At 35.7% G+C, this 18,333-nt stretch overlaps 1 protein-coding gene across 9 annotated transcripts in view; it reads right to left on the bottom strand.

The window, feature by feature from the left end:
* EMSY (EMSY, BRCA2 interacting transcriptional repressor) overlaps positions 1 to 18,333 on the bottom strand; it is an 82,003-nt gene that overhangs the window by 53,979 nt on the left and 9,691 nt on the right. For 6 of the 9 annotated variants that reach the window (XM_018059320.1, XM_005690007.3, XM_013969812.2 and 3 more), the window contains 5 exons: positions 17,355 to 17,396; positions 13,769 to 13,944; positions 12,020 to 12,172; positions 9,829 to 10,088; positions 590 to 866 (listed from right to left, as the gene is read on the bottom strand). In XM_018059320.1, the coding sequence (XP_017914809.1) occupies positions 590 to 866; positions 9,829 to 10,088; positions 12,020 to 12,172; positions 13,769 to 13,944; positions 17,355 to 17,396 (908 nt within the window). The remainder of the gene's footprint in view (positions 1 to 589; positions 867 to 9,828; positions 10,089 to 12,019; positions 12,173 to 13,768; positions 13,945 to 17,354; positions 17,397 to 18,333) is intronic. The other 3 variants (XM_013969808.2, XM_013969810.2, XM_013969807.2) reach the window with 2 other exon arrangements.

Below are 18,333 nucleotides of genomic sequence, written 5' to 3' on the forward strand. Positions count from 1 at the left end.
CAATACTTGTGCCACCTGATGCAAAGAGCCAAGTCACTAGAAGAGACCCTGATGCTGGGAAAGATTGAAGATGTGAAGAGAAGGGGACGACAGAGGACAAGATGGTTGGATAGCAACACCGACTCAACGGACATGAGTTTGAGCAAACTCTGGGAGATGATGAAGGACAGGGAACCCTGACATGCTGCAGTCCACAGGGTCGCAAACACTCGGACACAACTGGGTGACTGAACAACAACAAGAGAAATACCCTTCTTTTCTCAAATAACAATTTCACAAAGGGGAAATGTGTGTGTGTTGTGGGTGGGGGGAGGATTAAATCAGAAGCTTGGGATGAACACTACTATATATAAAATAGATAATCAGCAAGGACCTACTACATAGCACAGGGAACTCTATTCAATATTCTGTGATAATCTATAAGAGAAAAGAAACTAAAAAAGAATCAATCTATGTATAAATGAATCACTTTGCTGCACACCTGAAACTAACACATTGTATATCAATTATACGGCAATAAAATTAAAATATTATGAAAAAAAATTCCATACACTACAGGGACAGAATTTCGTGATGAATTACCACTTACCTTGTGCTACTGTTGACATGACCACAGATGGTGTGGAAGAAACCACAGCTGTTACTGCAACTGTATTAGGAATAGGTGATGGTGTAGAACTGCTGCTGCCACTGCTGCTACTACTGACCAGAGAGGACTGTGAAGCAGTTATAACCACTGGTGGCTTCTGAGTTGTGGAAGCAATGACTGATGTTGGTACAAGCTTAGTGACTGCTGCATAGTTATGGGATTTGGAGAGAATGTTGGGCACGAAGGTTGAACTTGGTGATGTGGTCACTATAATAACCTAAGGAAGGTAAAATAAGTTATTTTCATGTACCTATCACACTACTAATGTATCTAGACTCACAGTTACATACAATTTAAAAATAGTTTATGAAACACAATGAAGCAATTCAAGAAAAAGAAATTTACCACTAAAAATATATGAAAGCTTTCCTTTACTAGTGATCACCAAAATGTATTTAAGAGAAACACCTTTTACTAACCAAACATTTTAAAAGACAACATTCCATGCTGTACAAGATGCAGCATTTCAGCATGTTCAGGGAGTATCAACTGGCATAATTTTTCTAGAAAATAATTTGGATAGTCATTCGTTTATAAATATTTGTTGAGCATCTACTATGTGCCAGGCATGGTTCTAGAGGCTAAGGCTAGTGGAATGAACCAAACAGAAAAATTTCTAATTTCCATTAAACTATAGTCCAATAAGGGGAGAAAAACAGTAAACACATAGAAAAGTAAATATGTGTCATGTTGAGATAAATGGAAGACACAATAAAGCAGGGTAGAAACAAAAGAAAAAGGGGGTGGTATACGGCTTTTTATAAAATGTTCAATGAAGATCTCTCTGACCGGGTGATAGATGAGCAGAAACTAGAAGTAGGGGTTGAATCACACTGCTACCTAGAGGAAGAGCATCCAATGGAACAGGGAACAGCAAATACTAAGCTCCTGAGGGACAAACAAGCGTGGTATGTTCAAGAAACCTCAAGGACCTAATAAGTTGGATTGGAATTTATAAGACAGAGAGTAGTAGCAGACAGACTTAGTAAAGTAATAGGGCACTAGATGATGTAAGATCATGTTGATATGTATACCCTTGATATGATATGATGAAAATGGCATTTTATTTCTGTGGTCTTCCTTCTAAAAACCCGTAACTATAATCTAATCATAAGAAAAACATGAAATAACTTGAAGAAGTGTGGCATACTACAAAATATCTGACTAGTGCTCAAAACTGTCAAGGTCCTCAAACACAAGGAAAGTATGAAAAACTTTCACAACCAAGAGGAGTCTAAGAAGGCATGACAAGAAAATGTAATGTAATGTTTACCTAAAGACAATAGGTAAAAACTAAAGAAATCTGAATAAACCATGAACTTTATTAATATTAATGCATCAATACTGGTTTATTAATTGGAGGAAATGTACCATATTAACACAAAATGTTAAGAACAGGGGAAACTGCATGCAGAGTATATGAGAACTCTCTGTACTGTTTTTTCAATTTTCCTATCCAAATCTGTTCTAAAAAGTAAAGCACTTTTTAAAAAGCATTACTCAATTTGCTAGGTGAAAAGTACAGCCAGGCAGAGACAGGAGAAACAGGGAGACAAATTAGGAGGCTCCTGAAAACCAAGCAGAGAAGATGGTGACCAAAATGTCTGTAGTAGAACTGATGAAAAGTGAACAAATTTTGAATATATTTAAAGGTAAAACCAACTGGATTTGCTCACAGACACAGAAAATGGAGGAAAAAAGAGGCAGGATAGAGACTTCAAGGTTAACCACTAGGACCTGAAAAATGTAGGTGACAGAGGAGAAAGCATTTCAGAAAGAGGGAACAGGACGGCGCAAAAGATCAGAGGTAGGAATTAGTCTGATGTATTTAAAAACAGAAAAGAGAGCCAGTGCAGCAACAGCATACAGGACAAGGAAGGGTTACAAAAGTAAGCAGAGGCCAGATCAAATTTGCAAACCAGAGAAAAGAATCTAAATATACTAAGTATAATGGGAAGCCACGGGAAGATTTTAAGTAAAGAAACAACAAAACCTGATTTATAGTTTAAAATATCATTTTAGTTGCTAGGTGATGAGAGGTAAGAGTGGAAGCAGTAAGACTAGTAAAGAAGTCACTGCAGTAGACTAGGCAAGAAATGGTAGAGGCTGCTCGGACTAGGGTGTTAGTCAAAGAGAAGTGATCAGATTCAGATTATTTTAACACACAGAGTCAACAGGACTTGCTGATGTATGGAAATGGCAGAGTTGAGGAAAAGAAGAGAATCAAGATTAGCTCCTAGAGCTAATACACACTGGTTTATTGAAATCTCCTAACAATCTTACCACAGAGATTACTATTATTATCCCCATTTTACAGTTGAGAACACAAAACCACTTGTAAATCTGTAGTATCAGCTTTATTCTGGGCAAGTATAATGGTAGTTTAGTGATACCCCAAACGATACTGAGTGAATTTTTCCTCTTTAACCAGAATTACTTTTTACCTACCTAGGACAGAAAATTGTTTTGAAAAACCCAAAGAATTTAAGGGAGAAATCCTTTTTAAAAATTTTTATATCAGTCCTAAAGAATGTCTGAAATTAAATCAGTCAGTCAAACTTACTGATGTCTGTACTCAGTACTGACATCTCAAAGAAGCTTTGACGTCATATCATTATTATTTTATATTCCAGTGTTAGAGAATTCTAAGTAGTGTCCATTACTTTAAGAAGTTTGTTGATTATTTGAGGAGTCAAGAGAGACATACAAGTCTTGACCAGCAAAAACCTCTATAGAGTTGACCAGCATACTTCTATATAGACTCAATCAGCAAACATCTACATAGCACTATTACAAACACAACCATTAGCCATCATATAAACTGAGAAGTAGACCAAGATGGTAAAAAGACCCGAAGTTAAGAGTCAAATGAACCTGAGAACTCTGAGTAGAGAATCTCCGCTACTAACAAATGGTAGGGCCCCGGATATGTGAAAATCTCTATGTTCCAATTTTCATCTATAAAATAGGGATAATAATACTTACCTTACAAACCATTATAAGGGTTAAGTGAGATAATGATGTGAAGCATTTAACATAGTGCTAGGCACATAGCAGGTGGTCAATATTTGGCAGTTTACAAATGGTACTTAGTAATATCTTATTACTACTACTTAATAAATGTTAGAAGGATATCAGTAAAGCTGTTATAGATCAAATCAACCTGGAAATTGATTTTTTAATATATCAAATTAATGTGGAAATTTATTTTAATGTACTCTACTTTTGTTTCATTAAAAAATTTTATATATCTTTTTCCCAAATTCCGATACCACTGAGAATCCAAAGAACTCACAGTTACTACCAACTAGCCAAGCCAATTAATAGTAGTAATAGCAATGGTAGGTTTCATATTTGCCAATTCTGAACTAATAGCAGTACCTTCCTAGAGCATAGTTTTTAGAGGGACTCTGCGGCACAGATGAAGATTCGCCAAGGCTTGGCAGGAAAGTATGCCACACTTAACAGGCAATATCTGTCATGGGTAGGGAAAGGGAAGCATTCACACTTGGGTCAAATATTTTTAATTTTAGAACTAGAGTATACATGTAGACTTCTAATATTAAGACAATAACATTTCAGCAAAATAAATATAGAATCTTTGAAAGCATGTTTTAGATTATAGGTGTAAATGATAAAATATATTTTGAGATTTCAGTCTGCAAGCTAATTTCTGATTTGAAAAGGGGTTATCCAAAATTAGAGATCCACCTTGAAGAAAATTTACTTGTACTTCAGTTACGTGTTACAATAAGGAAAACAAAGGGATTCTGAAACCAAGAGAACCAAACAGTGTTTATTCAGGCCATAATTCAAATTACTGACCTTCTAGCACTCACAAAAACTCCTTAAGAGTGCTGGGACTTGCACCCTAAGGATAAAATGAAAAATATCAATCAAGCATGTGAAAGCATAAAGCTATATTCTGTTGCTTTGTTTATATAAGTGCTGTACCAATGTTATACTTAAAATGAAGGCCCCACATTAACACAGGTGGAAATTTGTCTACCCTGAAAATACATGACCTATTTAAATTTGAATCAAGTCCACAGATTCATAAATAATTATACGTAATGTAAAGTAATTCCTAAGTTGACTTCCATAGAATTTGTGAGAAATTCAAGGTGAATAGAATAATGGTAACAGCTTTACAGAGATTTCAAAAAAATCCAATTATCCAGCAAAGGACAACAAAAAACATACCAAAAATCCAGTGTATCTATTAGTCCTACCCACATTCAGCTTCTCCAAGAAATAACAAAATTAATGGCACTGAATACACATGAAGTAAAAGAGTATAGTTTTGCACCTAAAACAAAATAGATACTTAGTAAATATTTGTGGAATGAATAAGTCTTAATTTTGTTTTTTTTGGCTGTGCTGGGTCTTCATTGCTGGGCAGGCTTTCTCAAGGTATGGTAAGTGGGGGCTACTCTAGTTGCAGTGCATGGGCTTCTCATTGCAATGGCTTCTCTCGTGGAACACAGGCTCCAGGGCAGGCAGGCTTCAACAGGTGTGGCACGTGGACTCAGTAGTTATGGCTCCCGGGCTCTAGAGCACAGGTTCAGTAGTTGCAGTAAACGGTCTTAGTTGCTAAATGGCATGAGGGATCTTCTGGGAGCCAGAATTGAACCCATGTCTCCTGCACTGGCAGGTGGATTCTTTACCACTGAGCCACTAGGAAAGCCAATTTAATTTGTTTTACATGTTTATTCAACACAGTAGGACAAATCTACGGTTCTAAGTCTGGAATATTATGGGATGACTCATGCATGACTTTGGAGATAAATATGTCCTCTTATGAGCATTACAAGTCTGACAACCCCAACTATCCATTTTCAATTGACAATTCAGAAGAAAAGGAAAAATTAAAATTAAAAAGTTCACCAATTTCACTTAAAGGTGAGCCCCCATCTATTTTAAGAATTTTTATATACATTTACTATGAAGACTGAAAAGTTAATTTAAATGTCAGGTGACATTTACTGAGTATTCATCATATGTACTATGTTAAGTACTTTCCATGAATCATCTCAATTAATTAAGTAGTAAGCACTATTATTATCTTTGTTTTTAAAGGAAACTGAGGCTCAAGAGAGATTGAGAGCGACTACTAGAACCATATATACTTATTCATTCAACAAATATTAGTTAACACCTACTGCATGTCAGGCACTATTCTAACACTAGGAAATAGTAATGAATAAGACCAAGTCTCTACCTTCAGTAACTTATACTGTATGGGAGAAACAGAAAATGAACAAATAAGGAACATAATGTCAACTAGTTATAAGTATAATGAATAGAAGTATAATAAGACAGAATAAAGAAATAAAAGGACATAGACTAGAGGTGGGTGCTCTTTAGCTATAACTTTGCTACATTATTTCTCAAATATCAAAAGAGCAGAAGAGAAGAGGGAGACGAGAAGAGAATTACTAATAAAATGGATCCAGCAAAGAAGGTAGTAAAAATTTACAGAAGTAGATTTAAATATTCTTGGAGTATAGCAGACTAAAGACACCTAATATACAGCTAGCCCAGAAAATAAAAATTAAAATATATAAAAATTGATATTCAGAAAGATTACCCCAGAGCCATCAAATACAAAAATTATGTTCAGTGTAACATTTAAGAAGTCAGCAAAAATAGTCAATTTCTATATATTAAGGGGGAGGCTTAGTGAAATAAATTCATTATTTAGAACAGTTCATTCCTAATAGTATAAATAAATTTTTTTTTAAGTTCACTGACTTGACTTATAGGTTTATCTCTTCCAGTAAAATCTTTTTATATAAGTCTACCAAAAAAGATTAGAAAGTTAATGTTAGGTAACAATGCTTTCCATTAAAACACCAGCAAGGGAAGGGACCTAACATTTTTTGAGTACATACATTTTGTGTACTTTAAAATACCCAGTCTCGGGAATTCCCTGGTGGTCCAGTGGCTAAGACTCTGTGTTCCTGATACAGGGGGGCTGGGTTCGATCTCTGGTTAGGGAACTAGTTCCCACGTGCCACAACTAAGACTCTATGCAGCCAAATAAAATAAAATACCCAGTCTCATTTAATCCTCACAATAACCTTACAAAATAGGTATTATCCTCATCTCACAGATGGATAAACAGATTTAGAAAGGCTAATTTATCTCAGGTCATACTGGAAGAGCTGGGGTTCTAACCCAGGCCTCTTTGAGTACAAAAAATCCTTACCTGATTTTTAATACTAAACTACGATGCCTCAGCCTAAGACTGAAGACAGAATTATATTCCACAGATCAACTCATTATCATTTCTAGTTTATCAAGAAAATTAAAATTTTTGCATATTATATAATGACATCTTTCCAAGAAACTCAAGGAGCTTCTTTAAATGAAAGTTATCATGTATCTGAAGATTTAAAAGTAGGAAAGACAAACTACTGAAAACAAGAATTCACCTCTACTCCTTCCCCCAAATCCCTCTTAAACAGTTCGAAGGGATTTTTCAGAAGAAGCACATAAACCCAAAAGGTTAAAATAGAAAGGAGACAACAGCTACCAAGTTTTTGAAAAGTGGAAAACAGAGAAGTAATAACCAATCAAGCATACTCAAAAAACTGAACATCTACGACCAGCAAGCAGAGAAACAAAAAAGACAGCTTTCAGAGAATCCCAGAAAGACTCAGGAACTTGAGAGTACCAGATGCTTCTGAAGTGGGGAAAACAGAGGGATTAAAAAAATGGAAATCAGTTGAAAACCTGTTCAAGCAGCATTAAGATCCCCAGCTATCCTCCCTTATCCTAAAGGAAGACTAAAAACTTATTCTCTTGAGGGAGAGACTGAATCCAAGGGAATTTGATGATACAAGGCTGAGGAGAGTAAGTGCTATTGTAAAAACAGAGGGGTTTAGTAAAGTCTATGTACTGAATGATTAGACTATCCAGCCCTCTCCCTCTCTTCGTTTCCAAAATATTAGCAGATAGGCTTACTACTATAGGTGAAGACTAGAAGATTCTTCTCTAAAGAATCTGTCCAGTCCATGAAAAAGTCTTAATGAGAATGACAACTGGTGGAGGTAAAGTGGTACTGAGTGTTTATCAACAGAACAGCCCAGCTAAGTCAACCCACAATGAAAGTCACCAGCCAGTTACATCCCATCCAACTCACAAAGCTTGCATCAGCTTTTTAGTGCCCACTTGCATATATAGATGTGGCCAACATTTAAGGAAACTTAAAGACAGAGATCAAAACAAATAAGTAAAAGAAATTTACAAGAGAGAAAATATGAAAGAAAAAAAATTTTTTTAATTCTCGTACCATTAGAAAAGAACATAGTGACCATGAAAGAGCAAGATACTATTTAAAAAAAAAAAACAAGAACTTTCAGAGAGCAAGAAAGTTATTAGAAATTTTAAACAAAAAAACCAAAATGAAAAATTCCAGACAAGTAATGAAAGATAAAGTTAAAAAATTATGAAAATAATACTTACAGAGCATTTACTATGTGCCAGGCTCTATCCTACTCATTTACATTTACTATCTCATTTATTTACACCCTAAAGCCCTATAAAATAGATATACTATTCTCACTATTTTACAACAGAAAAACTTACATCTAGAGTTTAGTTTTCCCAAAGTCACATAGCTAGTAAGTAGCAAAAAATGGGATTCAAAATTCAGGAAGTCTACTTCTAAAATCCAGGCTTTTAACTACTTTACTACAGTAGAAAAAGCAAACAAATGGAAATTGGGGATGAGAAAGATTGAAATTACAGGATCAATCTAGGCATTCAATATCCAGAATAAGAGGTGATCCAAAAAAAGAGAAGAATCAAAGAAATAATTCAAGAAATTTTCCAGAATTGAAGGATAGGAGTGACTAGAATACCAGGGGCCACTTGAGTCTACAACTCAATGGATAAAATAAAGACCCACAACCACGGAAAATTACCTTGAAGTTTCAGAACTCTGACAGTTACTAAGAGCTTTCCAAGAGAAAATGAGGGTCTGGAATTATAATGGCATTAGTGGACTTCTCAAAAGCAATACTGTAAGCCAACAGCCAGTGAAGTAGCATCTTTAAAATTCTCAAGGAAAATGACCTCCCACCTAGAATACCTACCTTGCTAAATTGACATCAAGACAGTAGGAGGGGAGAATAAAGAAATTTTCAGTCTACCATGTAGGGTCTCAAAGACTTCCCAGGTGGCACAGTGGTAAAGAATCCACCTGCAATGCAGGAGATGTGGGAGACATGGGTTTGATCCATGGGTCAGGAATCCTCTGGAGGAGAAACCCACTCCAGTGGGTTCCAATGGCAACCCACTCCAGTATGCTTGCCTGGACAATCACATGGACAGAGGGGCCTGGAGGGCTACATTCCACAGGGTTGCGAAGAGTCGGATACAACTTGAATATACGCACACACATGCGCTTGTGCGTGCGCACACACACAAAAAAAGGTCTTAACAACTCTACTTTCCACCCCACCCATATACCAAGAAGTTACTGGAGGATATACTTCAGGAAATTTGTAAATAAACCAAGAAAGGGGAAGATCAGAATGACATTGAAGGGAGATCTTAGACACAGCAGTGTGTAACAAGCCTAGGGTACCATCAGTTTCCAGATTAGTGTCGGAAGTAGAGGGTTCTAATAACAAAACTGACCAAATACTGATGACTTGAACATACTGAGAGAAGAGTTTAGAAATGAATTAATGATAGCTTTCAAGAATTAAAAAAATAAGATAACAATAATCCACTTAATCATATCCTTCCTTTCTTCTATGAAACACCTAACTCTGTCTGACAACTTCATTACTCTGGAAACATAAATACTGAGTTCCTAAAGGTAAAGTTATCCAAATTGAGGCTTAAAGAATCCTCTATATTTTAATTTTTTTCCAAACAGAACCATAAAAGTGAAATAAATGAAGTCTTAGAAGATCTGCTAGCTATGCCATATCAGGCAAGTCATGTGGCATCTCTGAGCCTCATCTACAAAAACATATACAAAAAGTAAAATAATAATATCTAACCCAAAGCTTTATATGTAGAAATTAAGAAAGATGTGAACATTCCCACCATAATGCCAAGCACATAGTAAGCACTCAGTGCATGTTTGTTAAATCTGGATCACATTGACTGAAAGAGATTAAAACAGCACCTGGCAGACAGAGATTCCCTCTACCACATACCTTCTGTGTTGTTGAGTTTGTTGTCTGTGTTGATGGTTTGGTGAAGGTTATTTTCACAGGAGACATGTGGGGTGGTAAGGAGTTGGCAATGCTCTGCATGATGTTGCTCATCTTAGGACTGCCACTCACAGGCACAGTGATCGTCTTTGAGACCGGAACAACAGCCTTTGGAACTTCCTTAAGGACAACAGGGGAGGAGCTAGAAGAGTTTGTTCGCCTTCTTTTTCTGGGTTTTTCATCTTCATCTGAACAGCTAACACCTATAAGGCAATAACAACATTGTTAAATTTTATAGCAATCTAACCTTGTATTTTATACTTCATTTTAAAATCATCGTGTCATCAGTCATCCTTGACCTCTCCCTCTGCCTCACGCCCAATCAGATAGTTCTATCAATCCTCCCTTAGGGGAGCTATCTCTGAACGTCTTCCCAACTTTCTTTAACCCTACAGCCATGTCAGACCTCCTTATCTCCTGCCTGTACGTCAGCAACAACCTCCTGAAAGTTGTACATGCTTCTAATTTCTCCACTTCCATTCTACCTTTCAACCTACTACAAGTTATAAAAATCTCACATCTAATCAGGCCAGTGCCCTGCCTCAAATCTTTTAGTTTTACCTCCCTACAAGATAAGGCACAAAAATCATTACTGTCTCATTCAAGGTCCCATATTTTTCTAAGAACACAATACTCTATTCCACCCACCCTATAATCCTTGTAAACTGACATGCTCACCATTCCCCAAAGCCAATTTATCACATACTCTATCCATGTGGAATCTCTATGTACTCTTGTTCTTTGGGAAACACCACATATCATCAACGACCTCTTCATCATCCAGCAGTCATCATCCTGTAAGCTATTTCCTCAGTGAAGCCTTCCCTTACTCCAAGCAAAGCTAATCCATGTCTCCTCTGAACTTGGAAAGCACTTCATACATTCTTTTCGGTATCACTTATCCCATGGCAATGTGGCAGGCAGTCTGCACATCTCCTGTTATTAAGGGGCTCTCAAAGGGCAACACCTCAGTCTTATTGGTTTGTTTCCCTGGTACAGTGCCTTGCACATATGAAGTCAGGAGAATGAATGATTATATCTCAAACTAATGTTGCCTGTGTGATTTCTGAGAATAAAGCAATAAACTTTCAGTTACTTCAAGCTATATATTATGTGAAATACTTTCTTCATGTTTGGGATTCACTTTCAACATTTAAAAAACAATTAAAAAATAGACCTCTACAGTTATTTTAAAAGACCATTTTGGCTAAATTCACAGAAATCAGGTATAATACTCCCAAAGTTTAAAATTTTTCTTTATGTACTAAAGCCTCAATTGTCTTGTACTTAAGAAAACAATCAAATGAAAAACAAAATTTTGCAATATACATAGGAAACCTTTATAAAGCAGACATTTACAAAAGCACACAGCATGACTCATGTAATTGGTGATAAAATATAACTCCTTATACCTTCAAGTTTTAGACTCTAACCAAGACTGACAATGACCTAAAATTATTTCCGTCTAAAACAGTAAAGTCCACCTCTAAAAGTTACAAAGAAATTAAGTTTATAACTACATTGAGAAAAATGAAAGTCAAATAGTAATGATCTCGAGTTAACACTAAAAGCAAATCAATACTGACATAACAGACACTGAAAGCAAAAAATGAACTGGACATCAAAGTGCTTCACAGGGTAGAATCAAAGGGTTAACAACTGCAAATAAACCTCAAAAATTACAGTCAACTAGAAATGTGAAAGAAAGATGCTCTAGAATGCTTCACTGAAATTTAACAATTAGATGATATGTTGCATAATTTTTAAAAACACTACAAAGACTACTATTACAGGAATAAACACTAAATAAATGATATAAGCACATTCCCTTAGTTTCTATTCACATTTGTATTCTATGAAAATCAGAACAAGTGAATACTTAAGAGGATAGCACTGTTTAAGGCAGATTCCCCACAGAAAACAAAAAAAGGATAATTAGTCAACCCCCGGAAATGGTTAAAAAGCAATATATACCTAGTCACATGTAAAGAAAGGAATTCTTTACAATGTTCAAAAACTAACCACTGCTAATAGCCAGTGGGCCAATGAATTAATCAGGAAGGCAGATCTAATCAGAGCCTATGCTGCAGCTTTTAGCCAAGATGGCCCTGATAACACTGAGAATATCACTTACTTTTGACATAAACAGTACTTCCACTTGGCAAGACAACTACATTGGAGGCAGGACTGGCAGGTCTTGGAGACTTAACCGTTGCTATGCTGCCACTTGGAACAGGGGTAGAGGTTGGGGTTGACGTGGTACTTGTGTAGGAATAGCAAACCACTACTGAAGGAACGATAAAAAAGTTCGCTGTTAACTTTCACCAAAACGGTCCACACATACACAAAGATAATTTTTTTTACTGCAGGCCAATTTTAACATTTTCATATAACCAGAAGTTAGCAGCCAATTCTAGGAATTAGGTCCACAGGTTAAAAAAATTAATAACCTTTCCTGAAAACCATCACTTAACTAGATTTTCCCCAAGTATTTTAGCAGCTGTCTACAGGTGGCACTGACAATAGAGAAGAGCACAGTTACAAAGAAACCAAGTTCAAAACTGAGAAAAATGAAAATTATTATTTATTCATACCAGGAGTTAGACAAAAAGCATATACTTATATTCTTTTCTAATACTAATAGCAGTATCAATGATGGAGTGATGGATCAGTTTTCCCTAACCACAGAAATTTCCAACTTAGCCCCTAGAGAGAATCAAGGTAAGTTTCTCTTATAAACAACTCACTAGTCACTTGCCATCTAAACAGTGCAATAATAACTAAGGTAATGACAACACAGTATTTTAACTGCTTGAATAACAGCAACAAGCAGGAATGATTACCAAGGATTATGCTAAATTCTTCCCATATATTTATCACTAATCTCACAATGCCACATCCTCATTTTAAGGATGAGGAACCCAAGGCTCACAGAAGCTAAGACTGGGTGGAGGTCACAAAGCAAGGAAATGACAAATGAGGACTCAAACCTAGATTAGAACTATCAAAAATTCTATATTCTTTCCACTGAATCAGAGAGGTGGTAAACAGAAACGATAAAAGAGGGCAGAGAAGAAAGGTATCTCTCCTGCAACAAAGAAAACAGGAATTCAATGAAGGCCAAATTTGCACACTGATAACTGTCTCTCCCTAAATATAGCTTCCTTACGTGTAAAAGAGTCTGGCATGAATGAAAGGAATGTCTCATTCTGTTCCACAATCCATAGATACTCAAAAAAAGATAATTCCCCAAAATAATCTGACAACTGCATTATTTTCAGGGTCATTTTCATATAACACCAAACTAAGCTACTGAAGTCAACTGAAACATGCACTCTCAAATTTAATATTACTCTTGGTTACCTCAGGAGACTCCAAGGAATTTTAAAGCATGTGTCAATGACTAGATTAAATAACAATAAGAAAGCCTTCTCCATCAGCCATGCAACCCCTAACAGATTAAACACATTGACTGGAACAGAGAAACAGCATATACCATTGACTCCAGAAGACAAGAACAGAACTTTATTTTCTAAAGTATCAATTCAGCATCTTTCTCCGGCAGCTATTATAAATGACTTCTATTGCTTTATTAATTTTCCAAGGCCTTTTATCTACTTCTAACAAGACAGGTTCCTATCAAAAAATTCATTCCAAGGCTTTCTGCAATTTTGTGATTAATGTAATTCATACTTTGAACAAAGGGATATTTAATTTTGGCTGAGACTAAAAACTTGGCAGTTTCTAGTGTCAGAACAAGAGTTATTCACTACATTTCACAGAGTTTGAATACTGGGACAAAAACAGAAGAAAAATAAGATAACTTTTCTTGGAAGAATCCAAGAGAAGTCATCCTTACACATTGAAATATTTCTTTACTCACCTTCCTTGCTTCCTGTTTCTGCAGGCACTGGAAGAGATGCATTGTGCTGAACAGCTGCATTGGCAACAGCATTAGCTGTTACAGTGAAGGCAGTTTGGGGAACCAGCCGGGGCATCAGGGGTACCAATCGACGACCTTCAATGGACCATTCTGAGGAGCTATTAGGTCCAGACATACTAAACAAAAAAGAAAATGCTGCTACAAGAGTTCTCAATAGCTAAAACTGAATCAAATACATATATTCAAATATAACTTTTCAAATTATAAAAAAAGTACCCTGAGTGAACAGGAGAGGCTTTATTTTAAGCAAGATCAAAACTATGAATAAAAATCAGAATTTAAGGAATCTTACATACACTTAGGTTTTCACACATTTTATTCCATAATCTGAATCTTAAAACGAACATCTCTGAAACTGTGGAAAACTATCCCATGCCTTGTAAATAAACATCAACATTATTTTCATTAGTTTACATCTGGCTGGTATTGAAGATGAAAACGAGTATTTCTACCAACTTTTAGAACTTAATGTTGTAATTAGGCTAAAAAGGTAAAAATTACTCAATTTCAAAAATCAGACTTTTCTTAATAATTAAGGATGAAATTCACTGAATTTTTGCAAAATTATCCTAACTGCCTGCATGGCCAGAGGTTCTAAGGCTTTCAAACAAGGGAAACTGAGGCAGTAAACGAGGGAGACTAGGTACTGGGAGGTGCGAAGCTGTACATATCACTGCAGGTGTCACTGACAATGTGTTATATTATTATCCTTTCTATTAAAAATAAACAGACTAGATCTGAGGACACTGGAAGAAATCTGCCGCTATTTTAATTTTACTTATTTATATCATTCTGCACTCTTAGAAATGTTTGAGGCAACTGAACTCTATTCCTTAGCAGACGCTATTCTCAATTTTACTTTAAACTTGTTGAGCAAATTTTACCCTAGGAGTCCAAATGAAGGTTGAAGCATGAAAAGACAGCTTTTCGCTTCCCTTTGCTTGGCTTCAATATAGGCAGCAGTCTAACTAATGGTGACTGTCGATGTTTAAAATTCATCCAAAATCAATCAATCAATTTCTTCACTAAGTTGGAAATACTTCTGCACCTTTTTCAAAACCAATGATTCTACAACCCAATCTAGAGTTTAAGATTCTGTATGTCCACTGATTCTTGACAGAGTACACAAAAGCCCTTGTTAGTGGATAGTGGAATGATGATGATGATGATGATGGTGATGATGTTAACATCAATTAGCACTTAGTATATGTGATATATTGTTCTGAATATTTTGCCTGTATTAACTCATATAATTCTTTCAATCCTATGAAATTGGTAATATTATCATCTCCATTTTATAGATGGGAAAATTGAGTTACCAAGAGGTTAAATAACTCGCTTAGGGTCACACAGTTACTAAACCACTCCTTTAACAAGCATACATCATGCTATTGAAATGAACTGCCACATCACAAGTAGAAAGTATAAAAATTTTCAATGTGCTTCATGTCTAACTTTTGCCTTTGATTTATACTAACTAGACACTGTTGTCTAATCTATAAACTTTCAAGGAATGAAACAAATTACAACTTGAGAAGAATTTACATTCAGTTTAAGAAAAAAATTTCTAGGAGTTGATGAATCCAACTGAGTTATTGTGGGAAATCTGCAAATTCCCTATGGCTTAACACAGGCCTACCTAAGACACGGCAAAGAGGGATTCCTAAAACCCCGATAACCCTCACAAATCTGTTAGCATGTAATCTCCAAATTGATGCTAGTTTTGAAACAGAGAATGGTACAAACAAGAGAGACAGAAAAGGGCTATTACTGATTGTCAAAGGGAAAAAGTTCTAAAAGCTATTCAGTATTTTCTTGGCTTACTCCTATTTTGCTACCATTTTACTAGAAAGTCGCTAAGAAATTTGCTTGATCAAAGTTTACCACACAAATAAAATGATGTCTACACTTACCTGGTACACTGTTAAATAGTGGCAGAAATTATGGAAGATTAATAATTTAAACACACAAATATATATGCTATTGAAAAGACAGAATCTACAGTGCAAAAAACACAACTGCAACTTTTAAAAAGATTTATAAATCTTCCAAATTTCTACTCACGCAAACGTGCTCAAATTTTTTTAAGTGAGTGAAAAATTATCATGTTAGAATTAGATTTAAAATTCCTATTTGCTTATTAATAAGGGTGTAAATATGCATTAGTTGCACAAATCATCTAAAAAGAATTTTCCAGGTTTCTGTAAACATCTTATTCCATGGCTTCCCTGGGATTCCTAAGTTTCAAAGAACATCTCTTTATTTATACTAAATATAGCAAGGTGGGGGGGGGGGTGGAAACCTTGCTCCAAGCCCCTTTTCTGAGAAGTCTGACACTAGTAGAACCACCTTGGCCCTTGCATCCTTTGGTGTTCATGGCACCAGCATGAAATCCTCACCGAGAGGCTCACACAGTATCCATGAATGTCTAGCTGATGGGGAAGGAGTTAAGAGATCAGTCATTCTGGATAGCTACTTTCTTTAGATACAATGCTGCCAAGAGTGGCCCAATTAAAAACTGTGAGGCCTCTTAACATTCCAGGCTTTGATACTATAATATTCTGTCATGTCTCAAAACTGAATTAGAGTATCAAATAATAAAAACGTGTTATGGTTCAAGCAAGGCTTTTCTTTGATCCCAGACACTCGACTCCTTTTGTTTCCACCTCCTTTGTGCTCAATCTTCTTGGCTTTCTTTTCACCTTTCAAACATTCCTTCTGGCCTAAGCTGCTGTTTTGAGTGGGGGAGGGAAGGGAGAGGAGAAAGGGAATGCAGTCAGTTCAGATGCATTCCTCCTTGGCTCAAGTTACTTTTTTCAGGCTCAGAGTATGAAACCCTCCTATAGATAATCTTTAGAACTACTTTAGAATCCCCTCTGTTCTGTCGCTACAGAGGGCAAAGGAGACGGAGAGAATGAGGGATCTACGTCTTCCTCAGCATTACCCACTCATTGCCCCTTGGGCTCCACGAGTAAATACAACATCTGGTCAAACTAAAACCACAATATAAAATATTAAAACAGGAGTATGGAAACGCCTGAGAAGCTTAAAATTATACACTGAAGTAAACGTTTTTCAAAAAATTAAATTCATGTATTAAAGAAATCAGAAAAGTAGAGAAAAAAAGAGGAAACAGGTAGGTAGAAGCCAACTCTCAATTATCCATGCTAATAGAGAGAGGAGGGAAAGGGAGAGGTCAAACAGATTAAAGAAACTCGCATATTAACCAAAATACTTTGGCAAATACTTAAAATTTCTTCCATCAAACCTTTTCCAGAACAACTAACAAGTAGTAAAATGACTAAGTAAAATTTTCACCTCCTCTCCCTTCCCACCCTCTGACTACTTTCAAGCAGCAAAATAGCTAAAGGGTGGGCAGTATTAGGAAGGGGAGGAGGAGAAGAGGAGGAAAAGCAAGGGGCTTGGTTAATTCATAAATGAAGTATGTGCCCCTGAATAATTGAGAGCTTCAATTTTGAAATAAATACAAGAAAAAGCCTGAAATAATAATAACCTATTTGCATACCTGTAACTTGGTCTTTCACCCAAATATAAGGATAAATTCATTCTTTAAAGGGGAAAAAAGGAAAAGGAGACTAAATAAATGTTATCTTTAAGTATGAAACTGATGCATCAACTTATAACTAATTGCCCCACAATATTGTTCCAATGTTTTTAAGGTACTAATTTTGTCTCTAAGTGCCTCTGAATGCAAACTACTATTCACTACTTCATTATCTAGCACATAAGTTTCCTATTACCAGTTCTCAAATTAGAATCTAGGCTCAATTACTATTTTTAGAGTATCTCAATTTAAAAGTTTAGAGAAATTTAAAAGAAGGAGCACATTAATATTTAAATGTTTCAGCCATGTTGGCCTAACAATACTTAATGTCACTAGAGGAAAATTTCCAAATTTCTACAGTGCATAGATATCTACCATTGAAAAATCTCCAAATTCAAACTGCTTATCTTTCAAACTATGCAGTTAAAAAGGTAGTACCCCATTTTATCAGTCAAGTAAAATGAGGAACAGAGAAGTGCAACATGAAGCTAATGGATCTTCGGGGTCAATACTAATACTGCCAATTGGGTTAAAAGCACTATTTATTACAGAATGGAAAGGTACCAAAATTTTTCTTTTAGCTTTAGTTCACATTAAGACAAAAATAAAAAGCAAATGAATTCTTCTATAACATACCTTATTTTATCAAATGTTTCTACCATCTTGCATTAACATTTTAAAGGATAATTTCTGCTCTTTTCTATTTTTCAGGAGGCACTCTCTCCATTCATACTCCATTAATGCTCAGTACTATCTTCCACCACCCTCCACCCCATCTATCAAATAGTTATAATGATCTGAAAGCAACTTGATAAGAATCCTTTATAATTGTATTTGTTGACTTTTCAAAGTAAATTAAAATACACTGTATTCATATTTCTTAAAACCAGGCTATATGTTACAATCTTTTTTCTGAATCTCAAAATACATGAAATATTAG

The sequence above is a fragment of the Capra hircus genome, chromosome 15 (assembly GCF_001704415.2).
Source record: "Capra hircus breed San Clemente chromosome 15, ASM170441v1, whole genome shotgun sequence".
In the NCBI taxonomy this organism is placed as follows: Eukaryota; Metazoa; Chordata; class Mammalia; order Artiodactyla; family Bovidae; genus Capra; species Capra hircus.